Genomic DNA, 16,974 nt, shown 5'->3' on the forward strand with positions numbered 1-16,974 from the left:
TTTTAAGATCTGTTTTTTTTCTTTTGTCTGTTTAGGATCTAAGGAATAGAGGGGTTTTCTTAGAATCACAGAATCCCAGAATGGTTTGGGGTGAAATGGACCTTAAAGTTCATCCAGTTCCACACTGTACCATGGGCAGGGACACCTCCCACTAGACCAGGTTGCTCTGAGCCCTGTCCAACCTGGCCTTGGACATTTCCAGGGATGGCTGCTCTGGGCACCCTGTGCCAGGGCCTCACCACCCTCAGAGGAGACAATTTCTGCCCAGTATTTGATCTAACCCTGCCCTCCTTCAGCTTGAGGCCATTCTCCCCTTGTTCTGTCGCTCCATGCCCTTGCAAAAACCCCCTCTAGGGACTTAAATCATGTTAAATAATATCTAACAAAAGTCTTGTTTGATCTGAGCCTTTTTGGGTTTAGGTTCCATGCTGGTCTTGTGCTCTATGTGATAGACTCAGCTACAAATTTTTCAGTGTCCATTCTGAGCGGACAGTTTCTGCCAAAGGCGAAATGCTTGGGTATTCAGGTGATTTGGGGCACAGGCAGTTTGTACAAGCCAGGAAGGGAATTGGAAGAAGGAGCATCCTCTGGCAGAGCAGGAGAATGGGACAGAGCCCATGGCTCTGTGTGGGAGCTGGGGTCTCAGGCAGGGGCTGTGGGACATTCCTCCCATCACAGGGATCCCCCTTAGTGCTGCAGGATGAGTTTCTTTTGGAGGTGTTTCCTTGCATGAGTGACGGAAACCTCCCTGCTCCCATGGAAGGGCTGTGCTGGTTACTAGCTCTTTGTTTTCCCAGAGAAATGAGAAATTGAAAGCAGGAAGGTAATTGGCAGCCCTGAGAAATAAAATAGGGTTTTAGATTAATTTACGGAATGTTTTAGTTTTACATACAAAACTATTAATCTAAGACCATAGGAGAAGTTGCTGTTACAGTTCTGGGAGCACCATGAATCCCAAGTAAAGCTGTCAATGACTTCTCAGTATCCTCCTGCAGGAGAATAAAACACCTGACTGATGCAGTTCAACACTTACTCTGCTTTAAACTTGCAAATACAAGGTGGCCTCAATTTACTTTGATTCTTTTTGTTTGTTTGTTGGGTGACAAATGAAATGTGTCTCTATTTCCTTCTACTTGCTGGTTCTCAAATGAGATTTCTAAAACAATAGATTGGTGGTGGAGGCTGTAATACAATATCGTCAGCAGAAATAAAACACAGGCTGGGAATAAAATAGCTGCTGTCATCTTTTTCAGCAAGTGGCAAGATATATTTCTTGTGGCTTTTCGTTGATGAACTTCATGTTCTGAGTACATGATGACAGAGCAAAGGGCCAAGTACTGAACCTTTGATTTAGTGCTGGATCTCTCTTGGGAATTATGTTTATTTAAGGATTGAATTAAAAAAAAACCACAGTGGGGAGGTTGTAGGCTTTTAGCAGGAGAACTTGGTAGTATGAAGGGTAATACACTTGTTAAATCATGTATTATATGAGGTGTGTCAAAGGGCAGTATCTCTGCTCTTTTCTCTTCCCATTTGAAAAGTGGTGAGAAGGAAGAGGCAAGTGACCAAAGTTAGCATTGATTAACAGTGATTTAAAAGCAGGAGCATTCACTTATAAAGTGTAAGGGTGAAGAGTGTGGTCTGCCTGATACTTACACAGTAATCCTCTGGAAAAGTTGTGGGATTATTCCTGGGATGGGATTATTGTATCTCTGTGTGTGCATCTGGACAGGGTGGGGCACAGAGGATGCTGAGAAGATGCTACTAAATTCTATTGCATTTCTTTGTCTTTCAGGACTTGCAGTGAATGGAGGAGGACACTTGCTAAAGATTTAACTTGTCTAAAGATACCAAGGTAGGAAAATTTTTTCTTCCTTCCACAATCCCATGTGTTCTTTGCAGGCATGATTTAATTATTTAGAGTTGCAGTTGTCTTCTGTTGTTTCTTTGTTGATGTGTGATCTCCTGAAAGTGGAACAAGGGCACTGTCTTCCTATAACAGTTTTACCAATTCTTAACCTGATTGTATTAGAGATGTAAGAGCTTTCACATACTAGGTTTGATTAGATTGTGAAATTGTTCCCTGTGAGGGAAGTGAGGCCCTGGCACAGGTGTCCAGAGCAGCTGTGGCTGTCCCTGGATCCCTGTCAGTGTCCCAGGCCAGGCTGGATGGGGCTTGGAGCAGCCTGGGATAACAGAAGGTGTCCCTGCCATGGCAGGGGGGTCTGAGTGAACTTAAGGTCCATTCCAGCTTTGGCCATTTTATGATTCCAGCTTGTAGGAAGTGCCCTAAAATTTGTTTCAAGGCAGTTTAGCAAGACTCAGCTTGTGCAGAACTGTGCCACATTTTATTTCAAGCTTAGATCCCTATTCCCTTGCTTGTTGATGGAGGCAGTTACTAGTAATATTTAAAACCAAAGCAATAATTTTTACTGTTATGAGCGACACGGAAGACACTAAAAGCACCATGGGTGAATTGGTGAAAGTGAGGTGATGACATTTCTAGCTTTTGTTTGGTTGTCATTTTTCTCCAAGGCTGGATAATTATGACGTTGCATATGGAGAATGGAAGTGTCCTTTGGGAATTCAGTCTGTATCATTAATCTAGAATTAGAAACCAGGTTATGCAAAATGACAAAGCCTGGTTCAAAATTAAATTTCCTGAATTTCAAGGTCATCCCATTTTCATGTTGAGGTGAGAACTGACTTTTGACTTTCTCCTAGTGAGTGATTGCATTTTTTCTGCAATGTTTCTGATCTTGTTTTAAATAGATGTTAAATGTCAACACTTAAGTATTGCTGCAGAAATCTTTTTCCCAGAAAAGCAGATTCAAATGCTGACCAAAACCTTAAGGTTACAAAGTCTGTTAGTTGGTGTTCTGTGGCTGGCAGGGTTATCTCATGAGTTTTGTTATTGTTTGAGAGTAGTGAGTTTCTCTGGATTCAGAGTGAGTCATAAGCTGTCTGTCAGTGCAGTCTTTCTCTGAGAGCAGCCGTGCTTTCGTTCTCCTTTGTCCTTACCTGAAGTATGACTGTGTTCCAGACAAAAAGAAAAACAATCTCATGTTAGCAGAGAAGGGGAAGCTCGAGCCTGCACAGAGCACGTGTGTGCTGAGGGATTGAGCATTTCATCTTCCTGGTGGTGCAGCTCCAGCTACAAACAGCTTCAGCCTCTGGAAGTGCTGTGTTCCAAGCATAGCACCAAAATGAGCTGTTCCTCTGCTAAATTGTGTGGGTTTCCATAATAATACAGTGCTTGTCTCCTTCCTCCCAGGCTGTAGCAGTATAAAAATTACCTCTGAACAAAGATGCCACAGACTTTGAGTGAACATAATCACTACAGACTCATCAAGAAATTTGTACGGCCGCATTCACCTTAGGGCCGTTGTTGGGAGCTTCACAAACACGGGAATATTACTTCGTTATGCTCTCAGAATTGCTTTTTAACTGGAGCATTAGCAGCTGCTTCTCTTGATAAAATAAAAGCAGGGATTGAGGCCAACCTCCTGCTTCCTTGGAAACGTTATGTTGACCTCCTGCACACGTTTTTCCAGTGGGAATACTGTTAGGTGTTTTTTATGTATTTCTGTCATAGATAGTTGGAGAAGCAAAGACAGTGGGGTCATATCAGGAGGACAGGAGACAGCACAAGTGCAGGGGCTCTAGAATTATTATCTGTGCAGGATCTGCCGGAAAGATCCTGTCCAGAGATCTCCAAGTATTTTGTTTGAGAATGGATCAGCAGATTGGCCTTCATGTCAGGCCCCCCAAGACAGTTATTGGTGTTCAGGCTTTTGTGGGGAAACATAACATCAAACAATTAATTTTGTTGTTCTAAAGCCTATTAGAGAACTCTGTTTAATAAACTCTTAATTTCTTAAAGACCTCTAATTGGTAGGGTTTTGTGCATTTAATACCTTTGCTGTTTTTGTATTTCCAAATAATCCTAGAAGTTCTTGGCAAGCTTGCTAGGTCACAACAGTGCTGTTTTCATTCCTAAAGTTCCTGGAAATATTTAATCTCTAAACTTAATCTCTGAATTCTGCTTCTATGTGTGTTTAAATGTGCATGGACCAAGCTTATAAATATATATTTTCTTAGACTTCAGTGTTGTTGTAATCAGTTATTCCCACTCCTGTAGTGAGGCACAGTTTAATGGATTTGATGGTCATGGAGTTCATGGAGCTCCTGCCACTTGTCAAGAAATTGGTCTTATTGGAAAAAACACAGAATTCTAATCTTAAGATATACATTTAATAGCTTCTCACGCTGACATGCATGAAATTTGCCAGCAATGTTTGTACGACTCACTGGACATCAAACACTCTTTTGAACAAGAGCTTAGCATTGCTAATCAGCTTTATATGAAATAAAATTTTATTTTTAGTGGGGCAGTCAGAGAGGAGGAGAATACAGGGATCTGGTTGTTCTCATGGTAGTGTATAGGCAAAAAAATCTGCTTTGATTTTGTAATTCTGTGTCTGACACACAATATCTCTATGAAAAGAAGCAAAAGTTACTTCTGTGGGCTGTCATAATGTGTAGCCACCGAAAGCATGAGGTGGTTTTTGCAGTCTGTCTACAAACTCTGTTTTAAGATTAAGAAAACACTGAAATAGGCCTTAGTCATCCTGAAGGATTCAATGAGATGTCACTGACTTGTTCAAGCTTAGCATTTGGTTTAAGTTTGCAGCTTGCAGAGCTCAGTCTGCCTCTACCCCCTCCACTTCGTGGTTTTTTCCTCATCATATTTGTACTACTGCCTTCTCATGCTCCAGAAAGTTATTATTGTTTGTGAATTTCACTGAAATTTAGATTTGTTAGAAGATCAAACAACATGTGTCAGAGTGTCTGGACATAAACCAGGAGATTCTTGAGCTGTTTTTTCTAAAAACGCTGCGTAGAGAATTATATCCTTTTTATTCATCTGCTGATACTATTTGGAGACTTGTGCTCAAACAATGTCTTCATTTTGTTTGGTAAACTTACAAATGACAAGATAAAGGACAAATCAAGTGTAGTAGCTCCTGGCTGCCCAAATTGTTGCCAGAGGCATCCTGTGTTAGTGGAGGTGTGAAGGATCCCCATCACATTCCTGCAGCTTTTGCTTCTGCTGGCAGAGCTGCTGGTGATCCTGGAGAAAGGCATTAACCTGGGCTGTGAGCTGCATTAAGGAATTCACAGGTTAGCAGGAAAAGTTCTCTGATCCAGCTCTTCCTAACACTGTAATTCTGTTTGCTGTTTAATGCTTTTAATTCCATGAACTAACACAACCAACAGGATTTTTAATTTAGAGTGCTTATTCTTCAATATTACTTCTGGCTTAGTGGTGTTGGCTGAACAGAGGAAGAGCTGTGACCGTGTTTGCTCAAAGCCACAAAGGGACACAGCTGTGCATGAAAATGAAAACCAGCAGCTGATTTTGGTCACCTGCTCCTCTGTGTTGTGAACACCTTAACTAATCAGGATGTAAGTCTAATGAGTGCTTACACTTGGAATACATCAGTATTGTGTGTAAGTGACAATGAGGAGCTACATCAGGAATTGCAGCTAAAGCAGAGTCACAGAATCACTTAGGGACCTTAAAGACCACCAAGTTCCAATGCCCTGGCATGGGCAGAGTCATCTTCCTGTAGTCCAGCAGTCCCCTGAGAGTATGGAATTAGTCCTTGGCATGTCCCTTGGCTGGTATCCCAGGATCTCTATGCAGGACATCAGTTCTGTCTCCACTCTGGGGTTCTTAGGAGCAAATTCATGGAGGCTCTGTCTGTGCCCTGTACAGAGCCTTAATTCAGCCCTAGTAGCAGCGCTGCACCTCCTGGCCCTGTTTGCCATGTGCAAGATAGAGATAAATATAATTATTAGCAAACTATATGTGCTTCTTTGACAGAATTTGGTTGAATTCAGTTGTAGCTCAGCATTGGTGGCATAGCCCTGCTCAGTTCTCTCTGCAGTGCAAGCCAGTATGGGGAAAGTCCCTAAACAATTATCTGTGTACCCAGATGGAATTTTGTTTGATAGTCATGTTACAGTGGGATGCTCTGGAGGGGACCTAAGCCTCATTTTGGAGCCTTGGGAATGAGCCTGAACACCAGCTCTGTGTGTTTTGGTGGCAGAAGGGTGCTAGGGATGCTCAGGTGATTCATAAATGCAAAGGAAATACTGATTCCATGTTTAATACTCATCCATGCAGGCACACAGACTCCCAAATCTGTTTGTGGGATTGGGAATGGGAGCTTGTGTCAGGAAAGGTGCAGTTGCTGCCATCCCTGTTTGCTTACTGGGGCTTGGGATGTATGTACTCTGAGCTGCTGCTCTGGAATGCTGGTTTCTCTCAGTGAGTACACCATATTAAAAGGACTTTCAGTGGCTTTAAATATACAAATAAAGCTCTTTGAACTGAGCACTTTGTATTATTAGACTTGAAAGTATCAGACAAATGTGAAGAAATGCAAGACGGCATTTAGTGAGCATCCTCCAAGAGGAACCATATATTGTTACAGGGAAAAAAATCATTATTTTTAAAAGATGAATGTGTTATCTTGTAACTATGGAATATCATGTGTACAATAGAAAGAAAATTGTGGTTTATTGTATGCACTGATCAAAGACTCTTCACACTTCTTTTGGTCTGGTTTGAACTGCTTTTGTTGTAGGTGTTTTCATGTTTTACACGCTTTAATAAGTGGCTGTTCCCCAGCACAGGCTGTCAGTGTGCCTGGTGATCCCAGACACTCTTTTATCTTCAGCAATACTCAACCAACCTTTTTTTTTTCTCCCGAGACACATACAGCAAGGAAAATATAGGGATAAAATTTCTGTTTGATTTTTTGCATCACTTACTCTGGGTTTGAGTGACTTGTCTCCTCATGACAATTTATTCAACTCACAAGAGAATTTGACAGTCAACCGGCCCAGGAGCTGCAGAGCATCTGGAGTTGTGGTTGGTGTCAGCAGGATTGATTTTCTGGGCAACAGGAAGGGGCAGCAGCTTCTTCTGATGGGTTTGGCTTTAATAGTGATGGGAAATGGAGGCAATTTGCTAAATGCTGTGTCTTTCCCACTTCTTTGTGATGATAAATTATTTGGCAAAATTGGTTATGGCTATTCCAGTGGCGCTGGAATTGTGTTGTCCTGGAAATAAAGCCTAGGTAACTGAAGGCAAACGGAATGGTAGGCTTTATGTGGATGTTGTTGTTAGGAGTTTTGTTGGCAAAAGAGTTTTTCATCATTTTACCTTGGTTTTAGCTCTTCTTTAATAGCGGCACTGCATTCTGTAAAAATGTAGTTGTGTGTTTTAATTTTAATTTTTCATCATTTCACCTTGGTTTTAGCTCTTCTTCTCTTCTCCATAATGTCTTCCAGCGGTCCAAATGGGAGTGCTGATTTTGTGTGTCTGTTGTTCTCCTTTCCACAGTGTTTGCAATAAACCAAGCGGAACAGGATCGCCATGTTTCGAAACAGTCTCAAGATGCTTCTCACAGGAGGGAAGTCAAACCGCAAAAACAGGTCCAGCGGTAAGTAACCGTCACCTCCTCGTGCATGTGGGATCCTGGCACTTCTGAAGCCATCCCTTTGATGTTTGTTTTGGTCTTAGCAGGACTTCCTCCTTCTTAATGAACAGATGTACTCAGCTGACGATCTTGTAGACTCCCAAACATCATTATATTTCATTTTAATACTGTGCTGTACTTTTAATTTGAAACTATATGTATATTTGTTTTTAAATGGATGTACAACCATCATCTGGTTTTATTGCGGCGATAAGATGCAGGGAAAACCAAGAGTTCTACATAACCTCGTAGTAAACAAGCACCAAGGTTCACATTTCATTTATGGAAAGTAAGAAATTTTTTTTCTTCTGAAATGTCTGTGATAACTTGTGGCAGTGAAACCTGCTGAATTATAGGCAAAACTTGTGACAGCAGCAGCAATTTCTTTTAAGCTTTTATTTTTAAACAGGAGGGAGAGAGAGGAATGGCAATAGTTGAAATTAAAGGAGAAATTGCCCAAATTTAGTCATTATTTATGTCAATTTTGTTTTTCCACCATCTCAGGAAAGGAGTTTATAGTTAGTATTGGTTCATGTGACTTGGCCTGCTTCATCCTTGACAGAGATTGAGGGAGATTGTAACTGTAAAGCAAAACATTACAAAATATTGATAGGCTTTAAAAACATTTTTAGTTAACTTTTGTATTTTTTTCCAAAAATGGAGTGTTGGCAGGAGAAGAGCTTTTAATTAGATCTTTCATTTTGAATTCTAAAGCCATCTGGCAGCACATTTTAAATATTTTGGGATACAGTGTTTATTTGTGCTGGTGCATCTGTGTTAACGTGGATATTTATGTTACACATGTTCATATGGATGTTCCTTGAGAAACCAGAGGTGAGGATGAGGAGACACAGTGCTGGTAAAGGCAGTGGGAAAATGGACTGTTTTCCTTTGGTTTCAGCAAGTTGTTCTGTGTTTCTCACACTGCCAGAATTTGGCCATTGTTCATCCCATCTGTTAATATCTTCCGGGCCATGTTGTATTTGGGGAAGGAGAGTTGTGGGGCAGCACTGATGCCTTGGACATCAGTGGTCCCTTTTTCCAGTGTCTGGTGACAGTTTTGGGGTGTTGGTTGGTCCTGGGCAGCTCAAGCATGCACCGTGGTGTGGATCTCAAAGCAGATAAAAGTCTGTTTTGCAAAGGCACCATAAGAATTCAGGCCTGAGGTGTTGGCTGTTCATTGCTTTATGGAGGAGATTTCCTTCCCATAGGAACTCCTCAGTCTCTTGTAGCAGCAGTGGTTGTTGGTGTGAGGGAGTTTCCTGCATGAAAAGACAGGTTTGTGGAAGGCCTGTGAGCAGATGGCTCCATCCTCTTGTGATTTGTGTCACGTTTGCTCTTTGAAAGTACAAGTCCTTTGATGATACCTTTAGAAAACTGTACGTAGACAAATCACCTTAACTTGTGATTTCTGTACAAAGCCCTCTCTTTGTCAGATCTGCTGCTAACAGGCCCTGGTATTCCTTTTGGCTTATCTCCCAGAAGCAATATTAAGGATTTTGTATATGCCAAGCTCTGCAAATACGTGTTTCTTATTTTGTGAATGAAAAATGTCAGTTCTGAAGTACTGAGATTCGACAGTCTGCTTTTGGGCAAAGAAGAAAGGGAGATGGGTTTTCTTACTCATATATTGAAAAATAATATGACAGAATTGAATTGATGAGGTTCTCTCTAATGCCTAGTGACTGGACTGTATGTTGAATTTACTGCAATTCTGCCCTTGAAATAAGCTGCTTTATTGAGAAGTTCTGTTTGGCATTCTTCAGGGCAAGAGAGGGAATGGGAAAGTGAGATGATCAGGTTTGTTTATATTGTTTGTGACTAAGTGACAAACATCCCTGCACTGCATAATAATTTTTCAGATAGTTGGTAATCTTCTAAACTCTTACATGACATTAGATGAATTCATTGCTGTCTAGATCTTTTTTAGATAAATATATTTAAGTCTGTATTTTTTTGCAACGCAGTAAGGAAAACAATCAGTAAATCTTCCGTGTACATTTTCTGTGTTGCATGCAGTACTGTAAGCCTGAAACTTGCTGTATTTATTTGCTTTGCAGTTCTGGCAAATTACAAATTTGGTGTTTTTGGTACTCAGTGCTGTCCTTCAGGTCCCTCCACAGTGTTGTCTTCACTGGTGGGTTTTGTCTTGGCAGTTTTTATAGGGACATAGGTGGGACACTGCAGGTTTTGGATTTTTTCTCATTCAAGAGCTCTAAAAAGATTATGTGTTTATTGAAATTTTAAAATTTGTTTAACATAATTTAGAATGCTAATTAGAAGCTGGAAATTAAGCTTCCCTGGTGGTTTTGGTGCTCTGATTTGCCCCATCAGGGCTACACCCATCTCTGTGAACAGTGAATAAAATCCTAAACTCCATGTTAGGAAAATCATCTCTTGGAGGTTTCAGGTGTGCCGTGTACTGAGTCTGAGTCTTGTGGGTTGGTGACAGCCCACCCATATGTCTCTGTGAAATTGTACTGTGTCTTCATTTCCTACACTCCAGTCATTCTGCGTTCCAGTGTGGGAATAAACCTTTGAAGCAGGGTTAAAGGTATTGTGTTCTTTTCTTGGGGAATCCAAAGGAGCACCCTGGCCTTTGAAATTCCTGTGCTTTGCTGTGTCTTTCATTTGCAGTAGCACTTGACAAACAGAAGCAGTGGAGTCAAGCTAATGATTCCTAGATGTGATGTGGTTTTGATAATTCTTGGTGATTAAAAGAACACTGGTAATGACAGCAGTAGCCTTCTTAATTTTTCTCCTTTAGAAACTGCTAAGCAACTTCTCTGAGAACCGTGATTAACATTTATTTCACCTCAGCCAGGGTGCGTTTTCCCTTTTGCTGCTTGATGGTGTTATGATTCAGTAACACGAAATATTTATAAAAGAAAAATACAGTTACATGCGTCTGAATAGACAGTTACATACAGTAGTGTTAATTAAAATAAATTAATTTCTACTGCAGCATCAGCCTGTGTAATCTCCTGTGATTAATTCTGGGTGTCTGGGTGTCCTTTCAGAGCTTCAGTGCTGGAGTTTCACAGTATTTGCTCTGGACACACAGTGCTCAGTGCACATGTGTGTGCACATACCTAATGTGTTTACTTAAGAAAAATTCTCCCATGACTCAAGAGTGCTCAGGATCGTTTACAGTAATGCCTAGAGGACACTATATGCCTGCAACAGTATTTTGATTAGGTTGGGTTTTTTTCTGGATATAAATGGATATTCCACAAAGCTGCCAGATAGCATCTGTGGTGCTGAAATCTGATCTCGGTGTAGTTGCAGATTACCTTTGTTTTCCAGTGTAAATTAACTTAGAGATACTCAGACATACAAGCTTTCTTATTTGTTTATATCCAGAGCTATATTATGTTAGATGTGTTTGTTTTAAAGTATAAAAGGACTGTGTTTTTCTCCTGTGTTGTTCCTTCTGGATTAAGATCCAGCAGGGTTGTTGTGGCCAGAGCCCTATGATGAGAGCTAGCAGGTGTATTAATCTGCAGAAAGGCAAACCTGCTGCTGCTTGTAGGAGATATTTGTGGCTTCTTCACCCCAGTTCAGTTCTTCTGGGGCAGTTCTGTTCTCTGAATCCAGAGACGATGAGGTTCTCTGTTGTTTTCATTTGTTTTTGTTAAGGACCTGTCTCATTTATCTGCAGTTTTCTTGCTTGTATTAATCATTCCTTGGTCTGGGTGTGTATTGAAGCAGTGCACATCAAATCAATCCATTTGTATTCATTCCAGTATCCTGTTAGGGAAATAAGTCCATGTGGAGGATTCATCATTCTACCTGTTACAGTTATCCTTGTTCTTTTCCAAGCAGATGGACTATTTCCCTCTTACATTATCACATTAAATTAATGCTGCTGTAAGAGTTTGGATTCCCTTTAGAACCTGGTAAAATTCAGCTGCAAAACTGCACATTTTGTTTGGGTTTTTATTTCCCTTCACTTTGTGAGGAGTAAGCCCAAGAATTTGTGCTGTTTATTTCTGACAGAGGCCAATATAAATGTAACATTAAACAAAAGAAAAAACCAGGGGGAAAACAAACCAAAAAGACAACAAAAGAACAAGAACAATGAAACAAAACAAAGAAACATCAAGAAAATAACAATAACAACAAAACTAAACTAAAAAAAACCAAACAACCCCACCCACACACAGAAAAAACAAAAAATAAGGCAAGTACTCTAAAATCTGAGGCGTGTAATCCTTAGCCCAAAGGGTCTGCTTTTCTCTTCTGAGTTAGTTAGGAATTACATCTTGCTTGTTCTTGACTATAAAATGCACAGTTTTCATCTGGAGCTTCCCAGCCAGGAGCCTGCCTGTCATTCAGAATATTTTTGGCGCAGGGTTTTAAAAAACCTCTTCTTCTTTCCTGGTTTGCAGAAGACCCAATTACTTCTCACTTCCAATGTATTTATAGGGCTTTTTGGAACCTGCCACTTTATATTTTAATTCGGGGACTGAAAGGGCCCCTGTCAAATGCTCTTCTCCTTGGATTCCTGCCTTTTGAAGATAAAAGGCATTTCTGTGAAGGTCTCATTTCTGCCTGGCCAGATCTCTGTGCAGTTTCTCATCTGTCTGATCTCTTGTGGAAGTCTGAGGATAACTTTTACCCCAGAAGAGTTTGAGGGTCACAATTGCTTTTTTCAATTTCATTTCTGAAAGAAACTGCTGAGTGATGAAATCCAGTTGGTGGGTCCTATAAATGTCAGGTAACTTAATTTAATAAAGTGTTAGAAGTGAGGTTTTAAAAGACCCATAATGTATTACGGTCCTGAATACTGACTGTATCCACATGTTCAAGGTATTCCACCCAAATAATAATTCCAGATCCTGTTCTTGCACAAAGATGGCTGGTTTTTCATAAATCCATTTTTAAACAAGGCTTGAGTATGTTGACAAATCCTCTGACCACAGTAAAGTTTGTCCTTGAGTTTGTTTAAGCATGAACTGACCTTTCCTGAAAGTTTGTTTTGCATTTATGTAATTCAGAATTTCCTTCTGAAGAAGGCAATGTATCAGGAAGATGTTTATGTGCACAGGCATGCTCTTTGGTTCCTAGTATTCTGATTTATTTGATCAGAATATGTCTTGTTCATGTACCAAACTCTTTTCCCAGACAAATACAAGATGTTTGGACAATGAAGCTTCTGCTTCTCTCCTGCACTACTATCCTAAAGGGAATTTTAGCAGCCTGTATCAGAATAATATGTATTTATTTCCTTCTGATTCACAAATATTTTCACCTGTGTGATTGTCAGCAACTCTAAGAACATGTGTAGAGCCAGAAGGTCCCCCCTGAGCCTCCTTTTCTGAGCCCCTTTCCCAGCTCCATTCCCTTCCCTGGACATGGTTTTTCTTGCAGGGAGGGCCCCAGAACACACGACTCAGATTTGGGGTACATGTGGGATTTTGTGGCCTTACTCCCATTTACTGACACATTTGTGATGAAATATTGAAGCCAGTAGAGGGAGCAGGAGTTTTCCATCAAATCCCACTGAAATTCCTGTGCTGATGTGCAAAGGAGATGAAGTTCCATCTTCCCACATCAAATGACCTTGTCTCCTCTTATTCAACATAAAAAAGATATTCTCATGTACAACTCAAAGAGAATATACACACTACCTTCAAAAGGAAATAATATCAATTTGAGGGATTTGTTCAGCCAAACTGTAGGGAAAGTGAAATGTCCTTTCCAGAATGTCTGAGGAAACATTAAGGATTTGTATATCTGTAATAGTTTAAAAATCCAATCAAATCTTTTAAGAAAATAATGTGTATTTCAGCGAATTCAACATTTTCTTCTGGAAAATCAGTAAGAAATCACTGAGATATCATAACTTGGGGGTTTCCTGCTGGAAAAGGCCTGGCCCTAGGAAGAAACTTGGATTCCTTCCCTTAAAGCAGGATAAAAAAATATCTGTAATCTGATCTATTAAAATGGGTTTTTGGATTTTATACAAGCAACCTAAAAGTAATGTTTCTCACAATTCTAGAAACTTAGTAAATATTGAATGATTCTAAATAAATAAATTGTTTTAGAAGTATTCAACACCTGCATGTTGATTTTGCCATTTTACCTGTGTGTTGAACATATAAAATGTTTTCTTGTCCAAGATGTGAGAGTTTTCCATATCACTTTTTCCCCCAGTTCCTAAAGATAAATATTATTTATATTCAGTGTTGCTTGTCCCTGGGAAGTGTTAGTGCAGATTCTTGCAGCTTTTTATTATATTAACAGATGTTGAATCCTCAATGCTGCATTTTAGATTATATTCCAGGTATGACTAATGTTTTTATTTTTGAGGGATTTTTATGATCAGCACTGTATATGTGAAGCTTTTCCAAGATGCACGTTCCACTTGGATCACATAAAGCATTTCTTGGCTGCAGGAAGTACCTGTGCCAGGTGTGAGGAATGACTCTGCAATTCCATCATTAAATTCTCTTTTTGGAATTGCAGTTGCCCTTTTTCCTTTTTTTTCCTTAAGGAAGAGTAAATGTCTACAACTTACTGATACTTTTAATGGAAAAATCATCTTTTCTTTGGGAGAGGATTGACTTTTAAGCTGCACCTTTTCAGGAGTTTCTTCTACTGCTTGCACAAACTTCTCCTCTCAGCATGTCTGTGAGGACTATTTTTTTTTAGTATCAGATATATTTTTAGATAACTCATGGATAATTTTTGCTAGAGCTTCCATCTATAACTGACCTATTTGAAGGAATTGTGGAAATTTTTGCTGCAAGATCTTTCTGAAGTGGGAGGATTTATGTTTCCTTTTATATAATTTTCTTTTTGAGGATAAGATCAGTATAGAAGCCGACCCATATTCTCTTAGTGGACAAAAACCCCTCAAAATCGAAGCAAGCTATGGACATTTTATTAGGAGCTTTGATAAGGTGTAGAGATCTCGGCTGAACATACTTTTTGTCATCTAAATAGGTCTGAAAATCTTCTTTAGGTGAGTTCAGCATGATTATCAGCCGTCACTTCTCCTCTGAGACTCTGTTACTGATTTGCTGGTAGACAAAACTAATCTGTTGTACTGAACCTTTGGACCATTCTTAAAGTAACAAATAAAGATGATGGATTATCTCATGATTCCAACATACAGATTTAAAAAGAGGCTTTTAATTTATATTTGGGGGTGTTTTTTGGTTATCATTTCAAGCGACACAATTTAATTATACACTAAATATAGTCTGCTTTTGACTTACACATCGTTACGGTGGTTTTAAAATTAATGAATGAAAAACACTGTATAATTTCCAAATATTATTAGCAACACAGTTTTTGACTCCATATATTTTTGTCATGAAGTCATCTTCCCACATAAAAAAAAAAAGAAAAAAAAGGAGGGGTTGTTGGGTTTGATTTACATACTCAGTATAGGTGTCTCTGGATAAAAGAGTTACTTGATCTTAATAGAAAGAAGGATGCTACTTGTTCTGTATGAAATAGGTGAGATGAATTGTGCCCCAGATTAGAAGTACCTGCTTTTTTCCAATGACAAATAACAGCTTCTGAGATGATGAAGGTGCAGATCTGTGTCACTGATATCTGAATTTACTTAGGATTCATTCTGCTCCAGAATAACTCAGATGTTGGCATATATGATTTCTGATTTCCTGCATGTGCTGGAGAAAAACCTCATTTGTACTTGTGTCTGAAATTCCTGGGCAGGAATGCTGGCAATGTCCCTTGCAGGAATAGGACTTAAGTTAATAAATTTAATATGACAAGGGTGTTTTCTTGCTGTGTTTTTTGTACAAGCTGCCAACACAGTAGGACCTTAATTTCAGTTCAGGTTTCCAAGTACTGCAGCAATAAAAATAAACACAAATGTACTTGCAGAGGCAAAGAATTTTTTTTGATTAATCTGTGGCTCATCTGAGAAGTCTTTTGGCCTCTGACCATTGAGTTGGTTTTATTGTTGGTTGGTTTTTTTTTTCCCCCCTGTGGATTTTCATGACTAATAAGCAACATGGGGAGTCATGCAAGTCCCAGCAAGTGTCCATGCTCCGCTCCTAAAAAGAGGAAGTTTCTGCCGTAAAAATGTAGCAGGAGCATACACCAGCAGGAGCAGGTGGAGAAAAAAAGTGCCAGCTTTTGGAAGGTGCTGAGGCATTTTAGCATCACATTTGCTGGGTGATGCTTCCCTGGATCCGTGTTAGAGCTCCCTCAAAAAACCAAACAAATCCGTAATTCCTGCTCTGCCCAAATGACTTTCCTCAAAGACAGAGGAACTTGGATGATAAATGGATGGACTTCAGTATGTTTATGAATTGGCAAAGCCTCTTAAGCCACGTTGCTATTATATAGCAACAACAATAATCATAATAGAATTAATAGAATATTTAATAGAATTAATAGAATATTTAATAGAATTTATAATAGAATTAATCATACCATAATAAGAATTTGTAATGGGGATGCATATTGTTTTCTGAGGCTGAAAAATACTCACAAACTAAATGATCAGGAAGGACTTTTGATTAAAATAATTGTTTCCAGTACCAGACTGGGCTCCCTCTTCCCTCCTGCTCCGTCTGGGAAACACTTTGCCCCTTTCCAAGCACATCTCACCCTGGGAGAGCAGCAGGCAGATCATGTGGCACGTGTCACTTCTTAGCAGGCAGGAATCCATCGGGAATGCTGAGAACAAGATTTGCAGCTCCCTCTCCTACACCGGCATCGCTGCGGCGGGTTCCAGGGTCAGACTCAGCGCTGGCTCCTGCAGCAGCAGTGCCGGCAGCTCCAGGATCCTCCCGGTGGGCTCTAGCCCCTGGAGCTGTCGGATTTATTGATTTCAAGGATTTTTCCCCTGTGTCTTTGTTTTGGGAGCACAATGGCAGCTGGGAGCCACATCTCCAGACGCTGTGCCATGCGTAGGGGGATGCTTCTGCAGGGATGCTGGGCTGGGCTGGAATCGGATCCGTCCCTGACAGCTTGACTGGCTTTGTGTGAGTGTTCCACCTTTTCCAGATACAATTTCGATATGATATGGATTTAAACTATTGATTTATCAGCTCTTAACAGTGGAGTGTGCTCTGCTGGTTGCTGTGAGAGCAGCAGCACATCCAATGCAGTCGGTTCCTGCCGCAGATTCCCCAGCATGCATGCAGCAGCCTCACCCACCCTTAGATTCTTCTGCCTTAAAAATTGCTTTGTCAGATCTTGAGAGACGTTTAGTCACGCTGTGGGTTTTAAAGGCCTTTTAATTAAATAGGAAACCAGAAATATTGGGCTGCTAGCACTTGATTTTGTATGAAACTTGTTTACGTTTGCCTTTAACGAGAATGCCTGGCAGGAGGTGCTGACAGAGCTGATGCCAGAGGTGCTGTGGGATTTACTGACATCAGATGTGCTGGTGCAGATCTGGTGCAGATCTGGCTCCTGTTTGCAACCCCCT

At 40.2% G+C, this 16,974-nt stretch overlaps 1 protein-coding gene across 9 annotated transcripts in view; it reads left to right on the plus strand.

Moving 5' to 3' along the window:
* The window catches only part of TANC2 (tetratricopeptide repeat, ankyrin repeat and coiled-coil containing 2), a 142,648-nt gene that overhangs the window by 19,514 nt on the left and 106,160 nt on the right, over positions 1-16,974 (plus strand). For all 9 annotated transcript variants that reach the window (XM_030966077.1, XM_030966074.1, XM_030966076.1 and 6 more), the window contains exons 2-3: positions 1,796-1,855; positions 7,418-7,517. In XM_030966077.1, the coding sequence (XP_030821937.1) occupies positions 7,451-7,517 (67 nt within the window). In that variant the 5' untranslated portion in view covers positions 1,796-1,855; positions 7,418-7,450. The remainder of the gene's footprint in view (positions 1-1,795; positions 1,856-7,417; positions 7,518-16,974) is intronic.

Source organism: Camarhynchus parvulus, chromosome 27 (genome assembly GCF_901933205.1).
Source record: "Camarhynchus parvulus chromosome 27, STF_HiC, whole genome shotgun sequence".
Lineage (NCBI taxonomy): Eukaryota > Metazoa > Chordata > Aves > Passeriformes > Thraupidae > Camarhynchus > Camarhynchus parvulus.